Below are 11,802 nucleotides of genomic sequence, written 5' to 3'. Positions count from 1 at the left end.
TCATGGAATCAAGAATCTGACTGAGTTCTAGGGACCTAATGGGCGAAAGGAATCCACTAGTGAAATCCCACATACCTGGTGACGAATTTCACGGAGAAATCCTTTGATTTCTGGGCTGGAACTGATGGAACCTTGCTGCGTTCTTGAACTAGGGTTCTTGACCTCTTTTCTCCTCTTAGCGTTCTAATTCTTCTAAGTTTGATTAATGATTTGACTTAGGTAAGTTCTAGTTATGTTTCTAGGCTTAATCTGACTAAAACCTCATGATTTAGGGTTTAAACGACGTATCTTAGGGGTTAAATGAAATAGGAAAAGACTAAAAGACCCCTGAATTAACTGCTGTCGGAGTGACCTACGGGCCGTAGGTCAATCTACGGTCCGTAGATTGTGTCCGTAAGTCAAGCCTGCTCGACAGGCCTTCACTAAAACGAGTATAACTTTTTACTCGGAGGTCGGAATTTAGCAAACTCGGTGGCGTTGGAAAGATAATTCAATTATCTATCTAACCATAGGTAAGGATTCACACAATTCCTTTTGTGATAAAAGTTATGACCATCTGAAGTTGACCAATCAATAAATTTCATCTAACTGACTGTTGACCCTCACTTACGATCAGACCTACGGACCGTGGATCAATTGACGGTTCGTGCTGGCCAACTGTCAATCGGGACTGAAGCTGGGCTTTTGGGGCATCGCTCCACGGAAACGAACTACGGTCCGTGACCTGACCTACGGACCGTAAGTCCGGCCGTGGGTCAACACTTAGCCAAATTTTCTGACCGAGTCTAGGAGGGGTTTCAGTGGTGAACCACGGACCACCAGCACGGGCCATGGTCTGACCTACGGTCCGTGGATGGTGACCGTAAGTTGCACCTGCAACTTCTCAAAATCTGTATTTTTTGGTCTGTTTCGAATACGGGGTGTTACAGTCATCCACATAGACAAGAACACATGTTGTGTACTTTGAAGCTTGCTGCACAAAAAGGAAAGAGTCAAATAAACAAGAGTGGAAGTTAATTTCGAGGAGAAAAACCTTTAACTTATTGAACCAAGCATGTGGTGCTTGTTTGAGGCCATATAAGGCCGTGTTCAATTTGCATACAAAATGCGGCAATGAGGATAAAAAAATCCTCTTGGATGCTTCATAAACACTTGCTCAGAGAAATCACCATTTAAGAATATATATTGTTAACATCCAGTTATCGAATAGGCCACTTATTTGTCATAGCTAAAGATGGGATAAGTCGAACGATTATGGACTTAACAACGGAACTAGAAGTATCAAAATAATCAAAATTCTCCTCTTGGTGAAAACCTTTAGCTATGAGGCGGCTTTTGTGACGATCAATTGATCCATTGACTTTTCTCTTAATCTTGTAGATCCATTTACAACCAACAATGTTAGAGTTAGACGGTGGTGGAGTCAATGTCCATGTCTTATTTGGCATAAGATCTAAAAAAAATTGTCTGCACAGCATTGTGAGATTTTTATTTTAGGGAATTGGTTTTACTTCGAACAACCATATGATGGCGGGAGGTGTTTGGGGGGAGAAAATAGGAAGGAGTGGTGGTAAGAGGAATCAATAGATGGTGGTAGATGCTTAGATTGGTCAGTAGATCATGAATGATCTATGGGTGGAGGAGCCGGAAGATGTACATTAGAGGGAAAGTTTGTATGATTAGTGACTTAGATGAGGGGATAGAAGATGCAACTGAATATTTGATAATGACCTTGGCGTAACAGGGTGTGTAGGAGAATGTGAACGCACTTGATGTTTAGAAGCTTGAACGAATAAACAAAATATGAGTTGCTAGAATGTGAAAAGGGAGAAAAGGATTTTGTGATCAGAAACATGGAGGAATAAGGGAAAATATTTTCATCAAATACATCATGGAGAAGATGCAACATGGTAAGAAATGTTACCTTTGTGATGAGAACTATACCCGATAAAGAAACAATGAAGAGATCAAAAATCAACTTTATGATGATTGTAGGGTCGGTAAAAGGTATAACAAAGGCAACTGAAAGTTTTGAGAAAACCATAATGAGGAGAACTTTTGTGAAGTAATTGATATGGTGATTTGAAAGACAGAGAAGAAGATATGGTAATGTTGGATAAGTATGTATTAGCAATGTTAAATGCATGCTTCCAAAATTGAAATGGAAAAGAAGCATGGGAAGGAAGAGCGAGCCCTTTTCAATTATAATTCAATTTCAACATTCCAATGCACCATGTTGTTGAGGTGTACGGGGACAAGAGATACAATGATGAATACTATGATTTTGTAAAAAGAATGATACGTTTCGGTACTACCTCCCAGACAGTTTTGACTGATTTTATTTTGGTTCCAAACTGAGTTTCAATTAAAGATTTAAATTCACTAAAAAGTTGTAAGACTTTTGATTTATGTGACATAAAATATATCTAAATAAATTTGGTGCAATCATCAATGAATAAAATAAAGTTGGAAGATCCATTAATAGAAGGAACGGGGAACGTCCCCAAATATTGAAATAAATTAATTGAAAAGGACTACTGCTAGAAACATGAGAATGACAAAAAGGTAAGTGTAGAGTCTTGCCTAGTTGACAAGGTTCGCAAACATTAGGAAAATCAAAATTAGAAATACATAGCCTAAAGTCCGACACAAAATGCTTGAGAAGAGCTTCATTTGGATGAGCAAGTCGATGGTTCCAACCAACAAGAGAAGTGTGTTCACTAAAAAATATTGAAGATAGGAAAGACTGAGAATGAGGTTATGAAGGTTGAAGACGGTAAAAGTCATCATCAAGTGTTCCTCAAAGTAGTTTCCTTCCCTGCATATCTTTCACATAAGAAAAATAAGGATGAAATTTGATATAGACATTGTTATCATGAGTTATTTTAGCAACATCAAGTAAAATCTTAAAAATTTGTGAGACATGAATTATATATTATTAAGGGAAAAGAGTCTGAAAAATACTCCAACTTTGGTCGAAATTGTTGTTACGATACCAAAACTTTGGAAAAGGACCTTTTACCCCCTGTACTATTTAATAGTGTATTTTAAAGGTATCTATGTGTCTACGTGGACATCATAAATATTGCATAATTTTAAATAGTAATGTGTCCACATGGGCACATATATACCTTTAAACTACACTATTAAATAGTGTAGGGGGGTAAAAGGTCCTCCATAAAGTTTGGTATCGTAACAGCAATTTCGGCCAAAGTTAGAGTATTTTTCATACCTTTTTCCCCTATTATTAATTGAGATGAATGGGTCATGTGTATAGACAAATTTGATGAGCTAATGTAGGAAATATGATTTTTCATAGCAATACAAATGCTAAACCATCATTTCTGATGTAGGACTGTAAGAAGAGATTATCCATGTCTGAGGTCACATGATTGTGGCGCCTGAACCAAAGTACCAAGTAGGATCAACAATAGCTGAAGGAGAAGCAAGATGTGCTTGTTTGTGAGTTGACCATGACAGTGGTTGCCTTGTTGGTGGAAAATCATTTTCATTGGAGCGATTGTAGCAATTACGAGCATCATGATTATTTTTACCACATATCTGACATTGCATGCGGCACTTGGACTGGCGAATTTTGGACCGAGAAGAATGTGAATATTGTTCAGGTACCATAGATATAGAGCGTCATTAATATGAGAATTGTGGGCAAGGTAATTAGAGAGTAGGGGAGGGTCAAGAATGGATGACTTGTTTGTGTTGAGGAGTGGAGAGGGTTGAAGAAAGGATGAACTATGTGTTAATAGAGCATGAGAAGGAGCAAAACCAAATTGAGTGTTAATGGTGGTAGATCAAAGTTCTTCGGCTAAGCATTCTTATTCTTGAAGAAGAAGTCCAAATAGTTCTTCTGGAGTGATAGCACCAGGACGCACATTAAATGCAGACTTGAAAATTACAAATGAAGAAACAAGGCTATTAAGAACAAATGAGATGAAGTCATCATTTTGTACTTACTCTTCTGGGCGGAGTGGAAGAAGGGGCGATTCTCGAACATGGAAAAGGATCCAATGAATTCGAAAGAATTGAAAGAGTGTAATTGAGAATTAGCTTGGTGCTCTTACTGGCTTTCCTGTCATGCCTACTCACTATTTATATATGTATCCATGAATAAGCGGAAGAAGAGGAATAGAGGTGAGCAGCAGATACCTTTGAGTATTCTAAGCCTCTTTGTTGATTCTGCCTATTTCCCTTATACTAGAAAGGGCCCCCCGAAATCTGACTTTCAATTGGGAGTTTTCATGCCAGGAACCGCTTCACCCCCTAACTTTGTTCTATTCTATTTGCCTTCTCCTTAATTTCCATAAATGCGGCTAGCTCTTTTGCTAACAACTGTACGACCAATCTTTTCTTTCAGAATCGTGGTCAGAAGCTTGGGTTTGTACAAGCTTTCTCCTTTAGAATCAGAAAATTGGGTGTTTCTTCTCAAAGTACTCTAGGATGGAGAGATAGCCTTTAGAATGATTTTGAAGTTGAAATTTTAATTGCATGACTTGAGCACACATTTGGGATTGATCATCAGTTCTATTTTGGTCCAAGCATCATAGGAAGAGGAGGCTCGAGTTAAGTGACCAAGAAGAGGATTAGAAATTATTTGACAAAGCAAAATGAGAATAGAAAGATTGTTGTGTCGTCATTCCTCATAGGTAGGGTTCTGATTGTGCTTGGGTGGTAGAGGAATCTGTAGCAATAGTATTAAAGTTGGGATGACAATAATGGTTTTTGGAGGAGGATTAAAACCAAGAATAAAGGTTTTGAGTAGTTATTTCTATCAAGTTTTAGAGAAAGGTTTGGTAGTTGAATAATGGAGGAAGAACTGGATTGTTTTGCAAGTGACAACAGATTTCCAGAATTTTGAGAAGTGACCATAGGATCAATGAGCAAATCTGGTACCATATAAAGAGTAAGAATAAGAAGAGTTTGAGAAAATAAGAGCAGTTTTATAGAATGTTTACGTATTGATGATAAATATAAGTCCTTATCTAATAATATTCAAAAGGATCTAAGAGTAAGTTACAGTAATTGAATTCAAGTTGATGGTGGACTCTAATAATGTACATTAGATTGAGATGGAATTTCAACTTTATGAATTTTGAATTTTAGAATGGCGACTTCAAATGATACTAACTGGGTTCTAAATTTAATTGTATACATATTTATTAGATTATTTATATTTCCGTTGGATAAATATGTATTTTGACTCTATATTTAATCCATAAAAATGGACAATATTAGTATGCATATATGAAGTCTCTTTAATAAATAGAAGAAAATATTTTCTTTAAAAAATAAAGGAAAAACATTTTATTCGAATCAATAAAAATACACCTATCACATCCCAACCTACCAAGCCCATAAGTGCATTTTGAAAATTAATTTCTAAAATATTTAAGCAAACCAAACATGAAAAGAATTGAAAAACATTTCACAGGGGCCAAGAGAGCAGGAAGGTGCAACCCTATTTGATCAAGCTGAAGTCAAAAGAAAAGAAACTGATAAAACATTGACTATACACAATCAACAAAACCCAAAAGTACTCCCACCTTTAGTGAATGCCATAACAACATCAGTCAAGAAAAATTCAGCTCCTTTCCATTTTCCTGGTCACAAAAGAGGCATGGCTGCACCATCTTCACTAATCGATGTTATCGGTATTGGTCCATTTCTTCATGATGCAACTGAGCTCCCAGAGCTTGATAGATTTGGTTATCCAACTGGACCTTTATTAGATGCACAACAAATGGCTGCTAACCTCTTTGGTGCATCTCAGACATGGTTCTTAGTTTGTGGCACAACTTGTGGGATTTTAGCAGCAATTATGTCAACTTGTTCACCTGGTGATACTTTAATCCTTGCAAGAAACTCACATGTTTCAGCAACTTCAGCAATGGTGCTTTGTGGTGCTCTACCAAATTACATTCTTCCTGAATATAATCTTCAATGGGATATTGCTGGAGGTGTTACCCCCTCACAGGTAATTACTTGTTCAACTTTATACAAGTTTAAATGTCTGTTTGTGCACACTCAAAGTTGGAGGGCAAAATTGAACAACACGTTTATGTATTATGCCTCTATTTAAACCTGATATTCTCCACGTCCTAATAACTCACTTGAGTTATGCCTAATTTTTGCCTAAGTGATGGAATGTGTTACTTTACTTGTTTCTTCTACCTTGTTAACAACTAAGAATTGCGGAAAAGTAAGGACTCAGTATTTTTACCTAGAAACACCCGACTCAGAAAGGTGTAAAAATGAGAAAATGGCAAAATGACCCCCTAATCTATTACATAATTCTCAACTACACATTTATACTTTACAGGAGTCATACTACCCCCTTAAACTATTTTAAAGTGGAATTATTTGCTCCCTAAATGCTGAGGTGACAAAAAAAGTGTAGTTCACTCTCATTGAGAGAGTGAGAAGTAAAAATAATAATTAAAACTTTAACTTTTAGATTATTTTTTAGTTTATATTGGTTTTCTTTTTTTTAAAAAAAAAATTAAGTTTCCTTTAAGTTTTTATTTTTTCTTTTTACCTTTTTTCTCTTCACCATAGCAACACCAGCGGAAATTCAGCTCCACCACCAAGTCCTTCGTCAGCCTCCCACCATTAAGCGGATTTTCATCCTCAAATCACAATTTTTTCACGGTAGATCCATTTGAAAATTTGACAATAGCTTAAAATTAAAATTAAAATTGAAAGTCAAGAGGATCAAATTTTAGTGTCATTAATGGAGATATTTAGGAACCCTTGAGTGAAATTTATAAGTTCCCTTAGTTATGTTATCCTGACCCAACCACCGCGTTCATCTTTAAAGTTGCTAAGCTCTCAATAATTTCAACCAAAATCCAAAACCCACTTTGAAAAATCAAATCTGAAGTCTCCAAATATTGGACTATCACTCTTTTGTGTTCATCACTAAGCTTCAATGCAGCCCATTCATTGCATATCCTACCAAACAACAACAAATGGTAAATCTTTTTACCATCAATCGACCTTTATAATTCTTTTGTTTTATTGAACAAAAATCATGATAATTTTCAATTGATGTACAGAAGGTTTATGAAGAAAAGTTCACTCAAGGATTTCTAAATTGGAGCTTGCTTTGCTAGTTTGAAAAATCATTTCATCAAATTAAAGAAAAAAAAAGAGCAAGAAAGGAAAGAGAAGAGAAAGAGAAGAAGGGTAATATAAAAGGAAAAGTAAAATAAAGGAAAAAATAATATTTTTTTAATTTTTTAAAAGGTAAATTATGTGGAAAACGCGTGCCACTTAATTTTTTATACAAATCTGGGTGTTAGTTTTTAAGGGGGTATATATCATATTTTAAAAATGTTCAGGGGGTAATAGGACCTCCGTAAAGTATAAGTGTGTAGTTGAAAATTGGGTAATAGATTAGGAGGGGCTTTTGGCTAATTTCTCGTGTAAAAACCAAGACCAGCACCTCTGCATGATTTGTCCTAAATTCACTAAACCAATGAGCCCTAACAGAATACATATAAAGTAACATTATATTTTAAACGATTATAGCAAGCATATTAGTTACTCAACTTACTATGTTACGAAAATTGGAATGTTATTATGTGTCACATTATTGCAAGTAACTCGATATGGTTTACGAACATTAGATACATTCACTACAAACAATAAATGAAACTGGAATTAGCTACTAACTCGTCGTAAATTGCTTGTAACTAACATAATTTAATGATAATCCATCATCAATTCGTCATTAAATAGAATTAGCACTGAATTTTGCTGTAAAAATATGTTAGATATTGTTTCCATGTTCAGGTGAAAATGGCAATTGAAGAACTAGAACAAGAAGGCAAAAAGGCAGCAGGAGTTTTTATTACATCACCAACTTACAATGGAGTATGCAGTAATATTTCTGAGATATCTCAAATATGTCACTCTCATGGGATACCTCTAATTGTGGATGAAGCTCATGGTGCTCACTTCAAATTTCATCCTGACATGCCTAAAACTGCTCTTTCTCAAGGAGCAGATCTTGTCATACAATCTACACACAAAGTTTTGTGCTCATTTTCACAATCATCAATGCTACACTTATCCGGGGATCGCATCGATAGAGATAGAGTGCACAAATGTCTTCAATCTTTACAAACCACTAGTCCAAATTGGCTTTTATTAGCTTCCTTGGATGCAACTAGAGATGAATTAAGTAAAAATCCAAACACCCTTTTCAATGAAGTAATGGAACTAGTCATACAAGTGAAAGAACTAATAAACCACATTCCTGGAGTCTCACTTTTGGATCTCTCATGTTTCTCCAACAACTTCTCTTTTATGGACCCTTTGAGGATGACAATTGGTGTACAAGAACTTGGCTTATCGGGTTTCGATGTATATAACATATTGTCAACAAGTCATGGAATTGAGCCAGAACTTATTGGAACTCAATCTTTCACATTAGCCTTTAGCTTAGGAACAACTAAAGAACATGCTCAAAGACTTGTTAGTGGATTGAAGTATTTATCAATCAACTTCTTGCAAGAAGAAAGGGAGATTATCAAAATAGATCATGGTATAGAAAGGGTACCATTTGGAGAAGTTTACATGAGTTGTACACCAAGAGAAGCCTTTTTTGCTAAGAAAAGAAAGTGAATTTAGGAAAAAAAGTATTAGGGGGAAGTTTGTGGAGAATTTATTTGCCCTTTCCTCCAGGTATCCCAGTGCTAATCCCAGGTGAAATCATCACAAAGAGAGCTATGGATTATCTCATTCAAGTTAAGGACCAAGGAGCTTTTCTTAAAGGGGCTGTTGATCCTCTACTTAGCACTGTGGTTGTTTGTGATTTTTGAGAAATATTATATTTCATGTCAATAAAGTTGACCATTCATGCTACATTTGAAGGCTAGCTCTTGCTTCGGATCACTTTGTATTTCGTTCAAAACTAGATAACTTGGCTTGTTCAAAAAACAAATTGTAACACAATGTGATCAAATAAACATAATACATAGTTCATTAAAATCGTAGTCAATCATTTTTCATTATAACATACATAAAGTTGATACAATATTCCAAAAGGATTAATGATGTGTTACAACTTATTTAATGTGTCAAATGGCTACTAAAGGCCAATAACACAACATTAGAAGCTACCCTTTTAAGAAAAGGCACCACATTATTACTTTTGTTTTTGACACTCAAATCATTCATTAATCTCACTTTATTACTCCATCATAATCTCTTCTTCAAGCAAAGCTTCACTTAAAAAATTTTGCTTCCCCACCCAAAGTTGTTTTAACTTCATTTGAAATTTTGTCAAATACACAAATCTTTGTGCATAGGCACATTCTTAGGAGTTTGCTACAATGTCCATCTATAAACTCCTCTGTGAGACAAGCTTTTCCACACGACGAGTCGGTAAAACATAATCCTTTGAAGGTTTGGCTATGTGATTTGCAAATTTGCTGAGCTTGCACCTCTACAATCATTCACAAATGTTAGAATAAGAGAGACATAATCGAAAGAAATATTGCTCGTATAATATTTAGAGGAATATAAACAAACAAATTATTTCAGGGTTTTTCATAGTTGTCAAATAACTTTAAAGCACGTTATAGTTCACAATTCTTTAGGCTTTACTTATTTTAGACTACAAGTTTCAAAAATCTTTCTTTCTTTGTTAAACTTCGTGTCAAGTCTGTAACATCCGGCAATGTGAAATAATTGAAGAGGCTTAGAATTGGAAATTTTCATTTTGGAAAGAATTTTAAAGTTTTGGAAATTTGGCTAAGTATGGAAATCAGTGAATTTTTGGCCAACTTTGAGCAGTCGTAACTCCTAGCTCAGGATGAGTTAGGAGTAGTTCCAGTTATGGTTACAAAGTTCGTGGAATGATCTTTCTAACGCCGCCGAGTTTGCTCAATTCCGAGTTCGTATGAGCGAGTTATGGCCTTTGAAAGTTGGGCAGTTGGGCAAGGAATCCGTCCGGAAAAATTAAGGGTATTTTGGTCTTTTCCCTAGCCTTTTATTTTGGTTATATAAATGTGTTAGACTGATCATTTTGATCAGTTTTACCATTTTAAAAGGAGTGAGAGTGAGGGTTTTGAGAGAAGAAGAAGAGAAGAAGAGAAGAAGAGGAGATCAAGCAAGGAGATCATTGTGGGTTTTCGTCAGGGGTGATCCCTATCAAGGTATGTGAGCTTTTAGTGTTGGGTGATCCTTACCCCCACACACCTAGCCCCTTTTATTCATTGAGAAAGGTTTGGTTATGTTATTAAAGTGATTAATTGTTGGGGTTGAAGTTGTTGGAGTTGTTAAAGTTGTTAGTTGTTGTTGTTGGAATTATTGTTGGTTGTGGGACATGATTGGATTGTGTCTTTGAGTGGTATTCTATTGAATGTTGAGGGATTTTATGTTTCTAAGTGATTGGGGCTGGAACCTTTGAGGTTAGAGGATTTAGAGTTGGAGACGTGAAGGAGAAAGTCGGGCAGTTTGCGAGGAGCACGTCCGCGTCGCGGACTTGTTCCCTCTGTGAACAAAATCTGCTCCGCGTCGCGGACAGGACGCGGACTCCACTGTTTTCAGAAATTATGTTCGAAGATTTTCTTAAGTTTGGCTGTCCCAAATCATTCCTAAATCATTCCTAAACATCATGAGACCCTTCCAAACACCAATCAAGTCCTTGAATCCATAATTCAATTCAAGGAGAGTGAGAAGTCAAGTAAAGTTAGAAGTCAAGGAAAGTCAAGAGTTAAGAAGTAAGTTCAAGCAAGTCTTCCAAGCTTTTCAAGAGTCTTATTGAACGTTTTAACTTCATTTTTAGACTCAAGTTTCAAGTCAAGCAAAGAGCTTAGAGTTTCAAGCTAAGTAAAGAGTCTCAAGACTCAAGTTAAGTCAAGAGTGTAAGTTGAGTTCATTTCTCAAAAGCTATTAGGGAACTAAGTATTCCCAAAGAAGTTTATAAATGTTTTCACATTTAAGATGAGAGGAAACTGAGATTTCCAAAAGAGTTTTGAGAAGTTTGAGTACTATCTCTTTTTGAGAAAAGATGAGTTTTGCAAAAGAGTTTCTAAAACATGATTAGTATGGCAAATCGAGTATGTCATCAATGATTAAACAGTATGGTCTCTAGATATACCATCAATGTTTAAGCAGTATGAATATCCCGAGTCATCAATGATCATATTAAAAATATGGTTTTGAGATGTTCTTTTTAGAAAGAGTTTTCAAGAAAAAGGAACTATGTTTCCAAAAGAGCCTTTGGGCTAGATTTTGAGTAATTATCTCAATTAAAGAAAGATTTGAGTTGATTTACACCCTTAGCTAGTAAGAGTAATCTCATTCGAGGACGAATGTTCCCAAGGGGGAGATATTGTAACATCCGGCAATGTGAAATAATTGAAGAGGCTTAGAATTGGAAATTTTCATTTTTGGAAAGAATTTTAAAGTTTTGGAAATTTTGACTAAGTATGGAAAAATGTGAATTTTTGGCCAACTTTGAACAGCCATAAATTCTAGCTCAGGATGATTTAGGTTGAGTTCCAGTTATGGTTGCAAAGTTCGTGGAAAGATCTTTCCAACGCCACCGAGTTTGCTCAATTCCGAATTCGTATGAGCGAGTTATGGCCATTGAAAGTTGGGCAGTTGGGCAAGGAATCCGTCCGGAAAATTAAGGGTATTTTGGTCTTTTCCCTAGCCTTTTATTTTGGTTATATAAATGTGTTAGGCTGATCATTTTGATCAGTTTTACCATTTTAAAAGGAGTGAGAGTGAGGGTTTTGAGAGAAGAAGAAGAGAAGAAGAAGAGAAGAAGAG

General features: G+C 35.8%; 1 protein-coding gene and 1 pseudogene across 1 annotated transcript in view; one reads left to right on the top strand and one right to left on the bottom strand.

Annotated features, from left to right (window-relative positions):
* Positions 1-3,473: 3,473 nt before the first annotated feature.
* Positions 3,474-8,840, top strand: LOC102602230 (arginine decarboxylase-like; annotated as a pseudogene).
* Positions 8,841-9,182: 342 nt separating this feature from the next.
* The window catches only part of LOC102595952 (defensin-like protein), a 3,466-nt gene continuing 846 nt past the window's right edge, over positions 9,183-11,802 (bottom strand). The window contains exon 2 of the mRNA XM_015315446.1: positions 9,183-9,466. Within this exon, the coding sequence (XP_015170932.1) occupies positions 9,246-9,466 (221 nt within the window). The 3' untranslated portion in view covers positions 9,183-9,245. The remainder of the gene's footprint in view (positions 9,467-11,802) is intronic.

Source organism: Solanum tuberosum, unplaced genomic scaffold, assembly GCF_000226075.1.
Source record: "Solanum tuberosum cultivar DM 1-3 516 R44 unplaced genomic scaffold, SolTub_3.0 scf00367, whole genome shotgun sequence".
Lineage (NCBI taxonomy): Eukaryota > Viridiplantae > Streptophyta > Magnoliopsida > Solanales > Solanaceae > Solanum > Solanum tuberosum.
The sequence above is the reverse complement of the archived record's forward strand: the minus strand, read 5'-3'. Positions and strand labels throughout refer to the sequence as shown.